Source organism: Orbicella franksi, chromosome 12 (assembly GCF_964199315.1).
Source record: "Orbicella franksi chromosome 12, jaOrbFran1.1, whole genome shotgun sequence".
Lineage (NCBI taxonomy): Eukaryota > Metazoa > Cnidaria > Anthozoa > Scleractinia > Merulinidae > Orbicella > Orbicella franksi.
The window spans coordinates 12,281,262-12,296,077 of record NC_138156.1 but is presented as its reverse complement, the minus strand read 5'-3'; the positions used below and the strand labels follow the sequence as shown (position 1 = coordinate 12,296,077).

The 14,816-nt window shown below is 39.6% G+C and overlaps 1 protein-coding gene across 1 annotated transcript in view; it reads left to right on the top strand.

The window, feature by feature from the left end:
• The first annotated feature begins 7,791 nt into the window (after positions 1 to 7,791).
• Positions 7,792 to 14,816, top strand: part of LOC145463954 (counting factor associated protein D-like) — an 8,932-nt gene continuing 1,907 nt past the window's right edge. The window contains exons 1-7 of the mRNA XM_081447749.1: positions 7,792 to 8,130; positions 8,740 to 8,915; positions 9,379 to 9,619; positions 11,560 to 12,031; positions 12,796 to 13,001; positions 13,663 to 13,754; positions 14,352 to 14,513. Coding sequence (XP_081303875.1) covers positions 7,974 to 8,130; positions 8,740 to 8,915; positions 9,379 to 9,619; positions 11,560 to 12,031; positions 12,796 to 13,001; positions 13,663 to 13,754; positions 14,352 to 14,513 — 1,506 coding nt within the window. The 5' untranslated portion in view covers positions 7,792 to 7,973. The remainder of the gene's footprint in view (positions 8,131 to 8,739; positions 8,916 to 9,378; positions 9,620 to 11,559; positions 12,032 to 12,795; positions 13,002 to 13,662; positions 13,755 to 14,351; positions 14,514 to 14,816) is intronic.

Below are 14,816 nucleotides of genomic sequence, written 5' to 3'. Positions count from 1 at the left end.
CTAGACTTCGAAGGTAAATTGTAATCATATTTGCTGAATCAATGAATGAACGAACGAACGAACGAACGAATGAATGAATGAATGAATAAAGAAATAAATGAGACTTACGTCAGTTATAAGTGCTTTTTCGTCTATCACACGCAGAGACGAGCACGAGCCAGTGTTCTCAGGTAATGGAGGATACTTGCATGCGATGTTATAAGAGATAGGCGATTGACTGAGCAATACTTGGACTTCATTATGACTTGGATCCTCCTCGTTTGTGATTATCAATATCTGCTGTTTCTCTACGAGTTCTGAGTCTTTTCCAAGCTGGTCAGTCAGGAGTGTTTCACCACCTTCCTGTTGAGCGTTCAATGAGGAAGCTTTAGCTGCTCCATATGCAGACGAACCTTCTTTCTCCGGAAAATTTACACTCATCAAATGTCCATGGTCTTTTTGGCAAAATGTTAAGCAAAAAGTACACGGTCCTTTTTTCCGCTCTTCGTAGAAGAATGCATTTTCAATGTAAAGGTGATCTCCTGTCGAACTTAGCCAGTTCAAGTTGTTACTTTCGGAATTTAAGGATGGTCTCTCACCGAAAGAGCTCACTTTCGAAACAGCCTTGCCAGACATTTGTTCGTCTACAACTTCCATTGCCTTCCCCGTGGAGTTGCTGGTTACTTCCTCATCCTGAACAGGTATTTGCTGCTCAGCGTAAATGCGAGAAGCGTCTTTGCAATCGTCACTGGTCTCCTCTTGGGAAAAGAACTCGCCATCTTCACTGGATTTTCCGATGTCGATATCGAGGGCCGTTTTAGCGAACTTCTCGGCAGGTGAGCCAAATGCTTCGCGTGAGAGGCTTCTTCTCTTCAAGGTTGGTCTGTAAGACTGGTCAAAGTCGGACTCTTTTATTTGTTCAAGTTGTTCTTCAGATAGAAGGTGTGCTTGCTTGACCATAGTAAACAAAGACAAGGTTGGCTGATGTGCTGTAACTGTCGAAATGAAAAGCAACTTGAACAATACGCGCGTGCGCGTGGAATTTGGAATGGTAATAAGTAGGTGTGGAGTCCAGTTAGGTTAGTAAACTAATCTTCTCAAACTCATTAATAATTCATCACGTTTAAAGAAAGAAAATCACGACCGTGACAGTGTTTGGATATCTGATCTTAACTAGCATAGATTTTTACGATTTTATTTCTCCGTTTCCCCTTACTTTTAGTTTTTATTGGGAAGACATATCAAACACTCAAGATAGTGTTTGACAACATTTCCAAACACCTCAAAGTTCGTCAAAAATACTCCGCGTCGTACTCAGAAAAAAATGATTTTCAACTCTCTTCTCGGTGTTTGGAAATGTGGTCAAACACGGTCTTTCGTGCGTGCTTGATATATTACATACGAACGGTAAGCAGAATCGGACGACCGCGAAAGGGGGTCAGATTTATTTAATCACGAGTATGATTACAGACCAAATTGAACGAAACGAAGTCCTGTTACCAATTAATCATAGCTGTAACAAAATTTGAGAACAGAAAAGTCGAAAGGTTTAACTTTGTGGTGAAAAAAGCAATTCGATTGTCCTCGAGATCCTTGAGAGATCCTTACCTACATCAGCGGGCGCAAATGACACGTGCTGTCCAGTAACACGAAGCATAACATAAAGTGTCTAATAAAAAAGGCACGTTAACTGTCCAATAAATGCTCCGATAAGGCTTGCTGATAACCGATCAGCTTTGAGAATTTTGTTTCATTATTATTATTGTTTGTTTCCGGGCATTTGGCTCACTGAATGTCAAATTAAATAACTGATTTGCCGATTATCCTTTTGAAGATTGTTTAGAATTAGGGTGTAAATGTTTATTTCATCAGTTCCTTAAAAATCTTGTCCGAGCCAAAATTAAACACTTCCAACAGATTCAGGAAACTTACTCTTATTTTCTGTTACGGATGTCTTCACTCCAATAGCTGGCCAACATGTTGGTACTGAAGAAAAAGTAAACTAAAGGTCAATTGAGTCAGTCTGTGTGTGCAGATAGAGTAGTTTCCAATAGACCAATTTCAGTATATTAAAATTCAGCCTAAAACAATAGACCTCAGTACGAGGCTCCGGGGAATAACTACAGATTTTGTGGGGTTTATTCCCTGGAGCCTCTTGCTGTGGTCTATTGTTTTAGGCTGAATTTTAATATATCGAAATTGGGCTATCGAGTGCTGTAAAACCAAAACCTAAGTATAGTCACTCTAGCCAATCCCAAAGGACACAGAAAATATAGTGAACCAGTCAAAGCTCAAAGTAATTACTTGTAGCTGATGCGAAGCGAGGGAAGCTGACTGCGAGCCTATTGGTTTTGGTTTTACTTCTGATTGGATGAAAAGGTGGCCCGAGATTTTTTAAGCCAAACGTGTAGTGTGGTTGATGCAAAACCAATTACTTTTCGACACTCAAAAGAAAACCGCTCTAACATGCTTTTCTCTGATCAGAGTATCGATTTACAATCGATCATGAAGCCTTCAAAATACATTTTTACACTTAAAGTTAAGCGCTATTATTTATGTGTTTTTTTCTTGTAAACGCTCGTCCTTCGGAATTACTGACAGAGGCAGCTTGCGACATTCGCGAAAATATTAAATGATACTACAGAACACTATATACAGAAAGACGCGTTAGATAGATCGCTCTGATATGGATCGCACTGGTCCACCCTCTCCATTAATTTTCGTTCGTCCGCCGGTCCGTTTGTTCGTTCATGGGTTAATTCATTTGCTTACTCCTCCCAATTTTAGCAATTCAGCCATTTGTGAGACCGGATTATATAGACTTAAGCTGGCTCAATACGGTTTCCAGCACTTTTCAAGACTCAGTTTTTTGATGCGCTATTGTAACCACAGTTTATCACTTGATGCTACAATCATGGCATCAGTTATGGATGAAGACGTTTTCGTGACACAAGAGGCTAGCATAGAAACAGTATAAACTGCTTAAGACACCTTTATATAATTAATTTTAGCTTTAAGTGCTTATTATTCAAAAACGATTCGGTTAAACCAAGGACAAGACGCGACTTCTATCAAAGTATTAAAAAAAAAAACTGTACACGGGGTTTAGAGCCACCCAAAATTTTCGAAAATTTAAGAGCGGTCATGATAGTCCATCAAAATCTAAGTCTTGGAAAGTCCGGAAACTGTTTTGTGCCAGCTTAAGACCTAAAAATACCTTCTATTTTTAAAGCTTGATACCTTAATACCTTCTAATTTTTTAAGTCTTGCTTTGAACTGTATGACCCTACAATCCTCGTGGATTCAACTCGTTTAAGCAATCTACGCACGCACACTTACCTTTGTTCATCAATTCAAAATGGCTGGGGGCATTCCAATCAAGATATAACTCATCTTTCGAAGCCTCGAGCTTTCCTTTGTCATCTTTACTGAACTTGTCGCTATCGTACTCGCTTTTATCAAGTGGCGAAGGAAGACTTGGACACTCAGCGAAATACAGATATTCTTTTGAAATGATCTTGAGATTCTTGAAGTTATCAGCCATCGAAGGTCTTTGATCACACATTTCTATGGGTGGAACTGTTCGGTGTTCTCGGGGCAAGGAATTTGACACTGATGTTGTGTGGTCGAAATCTTGTTGAATCTCTAATTGGCATTTTTGATCATCACAAACGGGCACTGTAAAATCAGAGACGTCTTTTCCCCGCTGCTCATTTCTGATTGGTTCTGCTGTCTCTTCTGTTAACTGCTGACAAGTGCTTTTGAATATGAAGAGCCCTTCGTCCTTCAGGTGGCTTCTAACCTCGAATATTGTACCGCTCACTGGCAGGTCATCTAGTAAGATTAAGACATTGTGCTAAATACTAGTAAGATTAAGACATTGTGCTAAATGCTAGTGAATATATGAAAGATCATGTCTTTGAACTGAGATATAAAAACATGACTGACTATAGCCTGAAAAAAATTTAGGCTTGAACGGGATTCGAACCCATGACTTCTGCGAGACCTCTGCTGAGGTCATGGCTTCGAATACCGTTAATTTCACGACTGCTTGTTGTGTGTGTAACTGCGATGATCAATCATGTTTCATAACTTTCTCTTTCATATATTCACTTGTATTCTTCACCATCTACGGGCATATTACGAACTCACAACTGCTTAGTTGTGTGTATAACTGTGATGATCAATCACGTTTTCACATGGTGCTAAGATAACTCCTCATCAAGATTGGCCAAGATTTCGCGTCTAGAGGGACGAATGGGATTAGCCAGACGTTTTTATAACTAAGGCCCGGGTTGAAGGTCGAACATTGTGTAAGCCTAAATGCAAATGAGAAAAGTTTAAAAAGGGATGTTGTGAGGTAAAAGCAACTAAAATTACTGGAAACTACTTTAGATATTAAAGGCTTAAAAACATAATCCATGCATTTTGAAGACAGGGATCGCGGAGGGGGAGGGGTTGGTAGGGCTACAGCCCTACCACTTTCATAGCTGGGATTTATTTTCTAGGGCTCCAGATGGCGCGCAAATGCAAAATAAATGGCAAAAAACTGACCTTAACGTTTCTTTGTATTGGCCAGATTTTTTAGTCCTACCACAGTGGTCTCCGCGGTCCCTGGATGAGTCGGAACATTATGCGCTTAAAGATCGGTAGAAAGAACTAAAGGTATGTGTGCTTAGCGCCTGCTTTGTTTTCTGCGCGTTTAGTTGAGAGTCTCAAGAAATTTCACAACCTTAGCTTCGCTCGCGAAAGAGGAATTTCTCTTTAACCTTACGCACTAGTCTAATAGTTTGTCTTTCGTTTTCTTACCTCTTTCGTCGTAATTTAACTTTACCAAGGACTTTTGTTTTGAAAATACTTTTCTCGTTGTTCCTGAACACGTTCTCTAGATTATTCAGTGAAGACTCCCCAGACAAGAATGCGAACGGTCGTCAAACGAATTTGTCGTCCAGCTAAGTGGACTATTACGTAGTAATTGAACTTAAATAAAACAAGTAATTTAAGCGCGCGCGAATTCGCGCGCGAATTATGATGTGATCATTGATTGAATTTTTCTTCCGTTTTTTACATCTTCTTTACTTATTTTTCTTGCTCATTTAGTCGTTACCAATTTACTCGGTTGTCGTAAAAGGTTAAACTTTAGCCAAAGAAAAACGTTTATACGATAATTATAAGCAATCATAGGAATTATAGGCCGTTTAAATTACGAATTCACTTTTTCCGATGCTAAAGTTGTAGGTACTGCTGGATCAATTTCTTCATTTTCTTCAAAAAAAAAAAGAAAGAAAAACAACTGATACCGTGAAATCTTTATAGACTGAGTCGAATTTTCTTATAATTTAGGTACGGTCTGGTAAGGCCATGTTGCGCCACTGCTTTTGGCTGGGCAAGGTCGAACCAAAATTTGCCTGGCGAGACTGCAAACGAGCTTGTATCACGAGTCTCTTCTCCCCTTCCCTTCTTGTATACGTTTATGCCATCGAAGCGTAACCAAAAGCTGTGTTCCAAATTCAGCTATAATCCGGCCACATCCATCCATCAGTAACTAAGTGTCTCAAGATATTAGGGCAGTTAGATATCACAACATCAACAGCAACGCCAACAATATAACAACAACAACATAAAAAATTCACCAAAAAGGTCTAACAGGAGGCGAAGAAGCGAGTGAATATCTCTTCCATACCAACAACTTGGAAAATACTATTTCCCGGGTAAAAATGGGAAGAAGAGAGGGAATATCTCTTTCATATCAACAACTCGAAAGATACTATTTTCCGTGTAAAAATGGGAAATAAAGCATTATAAAAATCGCATATTAAGAAATTCCGAGGCACCTTGCCAAAGATTCACCCGATGTCCAATACAGAATCAAGCTATAAAAGCGTAATAAATGTTGTTATATTAAACTTAAAAACCCTAGGCATGTTCATGTTCTGTGTAATTGGAAAATTAAAGCAAACTAATAAAAAACAAAACTTGCATTGCGCAGGGAAGTGAATGAACGAAGGAAAAAACCGCGCATGCAATTTTAGGAGCATATCTATCAACCTCGCTCCCAGGATTCACTTAGGAACTAGAAAAGGCCTGGGAGCCAGGTTGCATATCTATTTGTTAGTTTTGAGAGTTAAGTGATAAATCAAGACAATATTACCTAGCTAGTAGCGCAGATATTTTTTATATCTCATCTCCTGTTCCCTTAGCGTTGTATAGATATTGTGAAGAGAAAACAGATTTTGATCGGAATTTTTGTCAAACCCGGCACCTGTCCTTCAACAGGTGGCAAATCGTGATTTGTAATGATCGTAAGTTATTCCATCAGGCAGAAATAGAGAAAATAAAACACATGAATTACTTCCAATATTTCCATCAGTTGAAACTTATTTTGCTCAATGATAATATTTTTACGGGTCATTTTAATTAGTTTCTCGGGAACCAGCAGGTTGCACGTTGAATAGGCCATGTGACACCTGAGCGAAGCGAGACAAAACATTTCGTCAGTCACTCAAAGAGTTTGTGACTACGGCGCGAAAATCACGATCACTGCACCAAAATTACTTCCACACGAATGATCTTACAAAAGCCACACCCAAGTCAACCGGATTTGCATGAAGATGACTTCGGCTGCTCATGCGATTCAACTTAAGCATCTTGTTGAGGAAAATTATGCAAGGAATTAATCAGGAATACCTCCTTGGGCGAATGTGCAGTCAAGGATTGGTTTTCCGATGCGACGACTGCGGTTGTTGAGTCGATCTTTGGTTGACATTTATGTTGAAGTTGCCGTCGTGGTTCAAGTCAACTGTAAATAAGACTCGGGGTTTCCGCAGACGTGCGCTGCTGCTTAGCTTGATTGTCGTAGCTGGTAAGTGTAAATTCGATGCAATTTGCTGAAATGGCTGACAACCGTTGTTGCTAGAGAGTGTTGCCATTTTTAGGATAAACGAAGGAAGTAAAGTTTATGTTAGCTTGGTGTCTGTATTGTGCGACTGACGAACAGGTAAATCTTACGAAGTTTGGCTCTCTTAAAGGTCCTTAAGCACCTTTAAAATATAATCTGTTTTCTTAGTTACGTGTACTTGTCTTTTATTGGTTTTGGCGCGTATTTTAGGTGTATTTAATAATATAATTTAAAATGTATTCTACTGGTTTGAAATGTTAATAATTATCCTTTCACGAGAATGTGTATTTTAGTGCTACCCTCTTTAAATAAAGTCTTTACTTACTTACTTACTCACTAATGTGCCGTGAGATCACTAACGGCTCGAGCCAAACTCGTGGGCCAATACTTTTTAAATCCTGCATCCAGTTTGCAGTATTTGCCCGCCACTTTCAAACGGTCAACAAACATGGCGCAGAGTTATGACAAGTTAACCGCATAACATTAAGTAATTGGATTTAAAAACAACAACAAAAGATTTACACATATTATCTCTAAGGCCGCAATGAAGTCCTTAGCAAGATGTTCTGGGAATGACTACAGGCTTCCTTTTAGGATTTTAAAATAAAGGAATATTTCTTCGAATTTGCATGCAACAAACCTCTTTTTGGTACTATGCTGCAGCTCTGTCAAATTGGCTGGAGACGAAAGCAAACGAAAACATGCAGTGACCTCAAAATAATAAGATTTTTTCGTACGTTAATGCTCTTGCCTTTGCATTTTCCAAAAGCCTCAACTGAAAAAAAAAGGACGTTCTAGCAAAAGAGGAACTTATTTGAGAGGGGTCTTTAAAACGAGTAAAAACTTAATTAAGGTTTCAACCGGTTATTTGTTTTAACCCAACTGGCGCAGTGATGCACTACAGTTGAAATAAAACTTCCATAAGAGTTTGAGAATTGCATTGAGTGTGTGAAAGAAAGCCACACTTAGAACTTTTAATCGTTCTAGTTTCATGTTGCGTTGGCCTGAGCCTAAAATTATTAATATTTGAACAGGAATCGTTTATTACGACTTGAATCAAGATCATGACAACGACGATATTCCTCTTGGAAAGCGCATGACGCGTCACGTGTTCACAGTAGAGGAGATTCTACAATTCCCGGGTGATTACCACACCAAAGGCGTGCTTTCGCTCCCTTATGGAGACATTGTGGAGCCTTTTGAGGCTTGGTACTCCAAAACGAAAAAGATGAGCAGGATTGATTACTATAATGGTAAGTTGAACTGTGCAATATTTTACAAGCGTTGGAGAAATTGTGTTTCGGCTGCAATGGACTTGGGGGCACATGGATAGTAGGGATGGTCGGAACGTTTATGTAACCCCTCCCCCACCTCCGTCACACACCTTTGTTGCACGAGTAACATTCAGACCCGGGCTGGCTTAAGTGGGTCAAGTTTGTTGTAAGTTGGCTTTCTCTTTGCTTTCATTGGTACGGCGGATTTTCTCCCTCCATGCCTGAAAATGCTAGATTGCAGAATACCGGGCCACTCATTTGCATCTCATTGAATTTGAATGGTTCCTTTTGTTTCTGTATGCCTCGCTCTTAGAAGCTTTAGGAGATATATCAACAAGTGGCCCGGTATAGCAAAACCGCTCCGCTTTTTTTTTTCTCTCCTCTATATAATCTCATGTTTAAATAGACCATATTCGTATTCCCGGTATTGAACTGGAACTAGCTTGCAGTCGAGGCTTATGCAGGGCAATATCATTAAAAAGAGATATATGTCATTTGCATTTGAAAAGATTCCCTGGATTAGCCTCAGTTGCAAGCTAGTTCCAGTCCAATACCGGGAATACAAATATGGCCAATTGTTTGCGTCAGGGATGGACAGGACATTTCAGCGTGAGGATCTTGGTAGGCACGGGTTTGCCTGCAAAATAGTTCCTGAATACTCTGAGGCGAAACAGAAAACATTCACGGGATGCATGCACAGAAGAGGAACAAAAAAATTCCCAATAAAAGCTCAAAGCATCATACCAGCACCGTCATATTTTAAGGTAAGAAACAAGGAGAGATTGACTTCTCTTGAACCTTTCCACTTTTTTCCACCATTCCACCAATTAATAGGGAAACATTTCGTGCTAAGAAGTACACATCAATCATTCAATGACACACTGTCCATCCAATAAAATAAGGCCCTCAAAGCAAAAAGGTGTGTCATGTACAAGTTTCGGCACGAAGACATCGTGAATTCAGTGCTACGTCAGACCACGCACCGGAGCACAGGAACGGAAAACGCGCGCAAAACAAATTACAATTCATTGGTTTTGTTTTTTATGCCGGCCCCAATTGGTTGAAAAACTGCACGTTTCCTCGGATCCGATGAATGATGTGAGCACACTACACAGATTAACGCTGAAAGTCGCGGCCCTGCCATTATGCCACTACCAGTCACTTAGCAACTTGTTCCACCAGCAACGGCATGCATAGTAATGTATAGTTACTTTTGTTTTGTCTCAGTACGCTGGCTATGCAGAACTAAACGGTGAAGAGTGCGCCAAATGGGAACATTCGTTCACAATTTACGATAAAGTCAACACGTACACATTATACACAACTAAAACCCGACCGCCAAGACCTTTGCGATACGAAATGATGGGATATGATACGTTACTGTCATCTTACTATGATCACTACATCCTGGATTACCACGAATTTGAAGCTTGGAAATTCAGTTATAAAGTATTTGATATTCCAACAGGTATGTTGCCAGGCTGACTTCTCAGGCGCTTGGAAGTCGCTCGATCTTTGAGGAGGGGGTGAAAGCCAGGGACCTCGGGCCAACTAAGAATTAGATTAGTATCTTTAGGTGGGTTTTAATCTCGTCCCAGGGCTTGCGCGTTTTCGGTCAGCAAAGGCCGAACGTCCGATGCCCTTCAGACAAAATCAAAAACCGGAAGCAGAACTTACTGGTTCCAGTTTAATTGCACGAGGCTTCTAGGTTTGAGTAATGGTTACTGAAAATGGACCGGAGCCTCCGCCGTAGGTCTCGAATAGCTCTTGCTTAACTTTCATCAATTGTATTTAACAACTATTCGCCGAAGGCGAAGTGAATATTGATGAATATTCACCAAGACGAAGTCGGGGTGAATATTCACCTATGTCCACTGAGCCTGAGGCGAATAATTGTTTTAGTATAATTTTCAGAGGCGAATATCAAAGACTACAAAATAACGGACTAAAACATAAAAACACAGACGCAATTGTTCGTGTGCATAGACGTATGCAGCCGTGGTTTTAATAATAAGCTTACATGTACATCGATTGTGAATCAATTTACTCATCGAGTTCAGCAGTAAAACAAACGAGAGAAACACCACTCAAAATAAATTCATCCAGTACCTTTGTTTTATCGCTGTTCAGTTCATTCACAATTGACATCATCGTCTAAAAATGAGTAGCTTTAGTTTGAGTGCTTTAGTTTGAATGAGTAGTTTTAGTTTAGTTTGCTGGCGATCAACGTAACCACAGCGTTAACGATTCTTAAATGCCTTGAATACGAGTTCTTGAAAAGATTGTGGGTTCAAGGGCGAAAGCAGTCAATTTGAAAATACTCCATCCTCTCAAATATCCAGGACTTGGAGTGATGTCTTTCAAATAAATGAAAATTTCATGCGGCAACTGTCCGCCATGTTTACTTGCCGAGGTGGGCAAAGGTTACGAGCTTAGTAAGCTCTAGTGAGGTGAATATGGCGTCATATACCGCCGGAGCTTTTCGACCAATCAGAATGTCCAATTCTTATGTTCACCTCTGGAAATTATATTAACACAATATAATCCAAGACGGATGCGAACCAATTTCGAGCAGAAACTACAGGACTACAGAACTTTTCTTATTGCTTCGCATTCATGTTAGAGTACAATGCAAATGAAAATTGTTAACCGGGAAAAGAGCTATTGTAACGTGCAAATGATGTGCTTTGCAAGCATGCGTAATATTATGTTTATTACTCTGGAACGTCTAGGATGAAACATGCCAAAAATAGGAAAAATTTAAGATAAGATTAGTACTCTGCGAATAGCCTTTCGGGCATCTGCCTACTGCCTTGTAAGCCCAAGAGTGAGTTATTCCCACATTTCTAAACCCGGGCATATCTAAACGAGAAATTTTTGTGTTACAGAAACATTACAGGGAGTTAATGTCTATGTGCAAACATAATTCTTGACGGGGCTTTTTAATATTTTACTTAATATATTAAACACAAGAGTGTTTCATCGGGATATCCAAACACCGAGAAGAGGAGTCGAAAATATGATGCGCAGCGGAGTATTTTTGACGAAATTCGAGGTGTTTGGATAGCCGATGAAACACTCTCTCGAGTGTTTGATATACATGTATCTTCTCAATCGAGGCAAAAACTTAAATGGTAAACGGAGAAGTAAAATCATCAAAATCTATTCTAATTAAGACCGGGTATCCAAACCTCCTTCACGGTTGTGATTTTCCTTGTTTTAACTTGATAAATTATTAATGAGTTTGGAAATAGTACTTCAGTTTCAGTATCATTTATCAGTTCGATAATATATTTTTTTCTGTTCTCTTCCTCGCTGCATTCCGTTTCTTAATTAATTATTTTACACAAGCTCTTGGTGAGTTTCGCAGTCCCCTGGAATAATTGTAACATTTTTTTTCTCTTTCAGATCTCCAATGTTTCGATTTTTCGCACGAGAAACTGGAGAAATCTCTTGGTGAAATTAATCCAATGGTAGAATTTATGCCTCACAGTACATCCGGGTCTCCATATACTTTGTCACACTCGTCAAATTACGTCACGACCACTCCGTCCCCGGCTGAGACCGATCCTCTGCAATATCTGCTGCAGTCCTTAAACAAAATGCCAGTAGTTAATGCTGGCATTGTTGATCCGTCACAGTCCGCAACGAGTGCTCAGCGGTCTCTCGAGAAAGAGAATGAGACTCGGCCGTCACCAGTCCCCAAGAGTACAGACGGGATCAGAAATGGTGACCTGAACTCGAATTACCAGGTTGCTATGCGTCACTATGAAGACGTGGTTAACACTTTGTTTCAGTCGTTCAAGACGAAGTATAGAAAGAATTATATCTCAAAGAGAGAACACGAGACACGGAAAGACATCTACAGACACAATTTAAGGTTAGAGTTGCCGTGCGGTCATTTGTTTGTCATATTTGACTCTCCAATCATCAAGCAATTTAAGCTGATTTATAACCAAGCAAGTTGCAGGAGGAGGGAATTGTATCACTGAGAAGAACGCCTGAGACAAAATAGGCCAAAAGTACTTTGTCTGTCTGCGTCAGCAATATTTTAAAATGTCTTTGAGGGGAGGGGACAGGTTAGGGATGGAATCGAAACAACACAGTCGAACAGAGACGCGTGATTCAGTCTTAATACGGTTACTGACGATAAGGTATGACATCAACATTTTACATGTAACAGTTAACTAATAAACGGCAAAAGCAGAAAACTGATAAAACTTAACAAGCTACAAAATGTTTCACTCTCGGACTAACAAATGACTCAGAACGTCAACTGGCAAATTCTGCGTGGATCCCATTATCCTGTATGAGAACCAGTGAACGAACAAACGTTTGATTGGCAGCTGTCATGTATACCACACCCCTACACACTCTAGTGAAGAGAGAGATGTGTGTAAACAATAGCCTCCAATTTTGCGGTAAAATATGCTCAAATATTCAGTTGTCTGCGGACATATTCTGCTCAGAGAAGTGAATAGTTCTCCGAGAGCGTAGCTTGGGGAAAACTGTGAGCAGTTTTGAAAGTTGGGGAATATCACTTGGATGTTCCCGAGTTTTAGCTGGGGAATATTCGGTCACGTGATGCGTCTAGACCAATCGAGCGTGGTAGAAAATAATTAATGGACTATGCTAACTTAACAGATACATCAAGTCAAGAAATCGCCAACACCTGGGATACAGGTTGAAGACTAATCACATGGCAGACATGACGGAGGAAGAGATGGAACAGAAGAAGGGTCTGTTAACAAATAACCAACCTGATGCATTAAATGACGGGAAGAGATTTGAAATACCCAAGGGAACTAACATCAAGTCTTTACCAGATGCTGTTGACTGGGCAAAATCGGGTGAGATGGGGAAGTATTTACATTTAAAACATAGAGTGAAATAATGGTTTGTTTGTAGGTAAAGTCTACTTACGAGGCGAGGGGCCCATCAGGCCGGTGAATTACAAATTATTTATTTACCTTTCTCCAAACACGTAAAATAATGCACATTCTGCATCTATTGGTCACGCCATGACGTAAGAGATCGTCTCGTTCTGAAAATGACCTTTCGATTATACAGAAATTTTCGAAAATTTTTAACGGGAATTTTCGTTCCATATGACTTTCCTCCGAAAATTTCCTACTGAATGGTTCACTTTTCGGAAATTCAACAATTTCCGGATTTTCCGGAAACTTTCCCAGGAAATTTTCGTGCCATTTGTCTCCGTCTCAAAATTTTCGGAATATTTGGTTGAATGGAAAGCGCCCGACACCTTTAAAAATACCGGAAATTAATGGAATGACCGTCGAAAAGAAAAAAAGAACGCAAGTTTTTAGAATACTGATATGTGAGACTTGAAAAACAATTACAAATTCTCAAATAAAAATGAGATAATTTGCCTACTTCTTATCAATCTTCATTGACTTAAAATCTAGACTCAGACGTGGATTGAATTAATTGAATTGTGACTTTTAATCGATAATTTTGTTTTACAAAGTTGTTGGAATTTGTTTTCACCAGGTGCCGTGAATCCTGTCAAAAGTCAAGGAATCTGTGGTTCTTGTTACGCTTATTCCGTCACAGGTGCCATGGAAGGAGCTTATTTCATAAAGGTTTGCGAATTTGTCCTCAAATATAAATTTAAGCCCACAAAGATGGTCGTTAAGAGTTCCACCACGACATACTTGCGAAAATACAACATGCATACAGTCTTGTAAACACTTGTGAATGTTCGAGGAGCAAACCATGTCTGTTGCTTTGTTTTTAAATTTTAAGAAAATGTGTTTTAATGTGATTAAACCCTAAAATTCTAAACAGAGAAGACACAGTTGGACCTACGCATTTTGTTTTTGTTGCAAGAATGTCTAGTTTCGGACGTTCTTAGTTTTTTGCTTGCTATCTGAGCCTGAAACGATCTCAGCTAATTTTGCCAGAAATTTTCAATGATCTTGAATGAAAAAATACATATCGCCATATATTCGAAGATGTTCTCGGCTTTGAACCAGATAATAAGAAAAGCTCGTCGTTTATATATGTCGCTTAAGTATCTGGCTGTTTTGCTCCGTCCAATGACACAACTCTCAGCCTGGGGTGTGATTTCAGTATCTGGTTTAATCTTAACCTCAACCTACAAATGAAAAACTTTAAAAGGTTCTCACAGTAACAACATATTACTTGGCTGATAATATTCCTACGTGTTTTATTTATAGACTGGAACTCTCCTGAACTTGTCAGAACAGCAACTTATTGACTGCTCGTGGGGGTTTGGTAACCGGGGCTGTAAAGGAGGATATCCTCATCGAGCCATGCAGTGGGTCATTAAACATGGCGGACTGGCCACTGAAGAGAGTTATGGAAGATATCTAGCTCAGGTAAAGAGAAAGAAAACTAAACCGAACTTTTCTCAAACGGTCTGGGACAGGTGCAAAAAAATATGTAAATGTAAATATGTAATTTGTTTACCCATGCACGGAGCACGAGCTTACAAGAACTCGTTCAGAAATGCCTGTGCCATTTCGTCATTTCGTGGTCATTTGGCGCTTAGCTTATTCGATGATTTTAACTGGCAACACTCGCGTGAATTTGTCTGGAATACCGATACACTGGGCACTGGTAGAGAAGGTATACTCCTTATAACATCCATCAGAAACCAGAGCTAAAGCATCGGTAGTTTT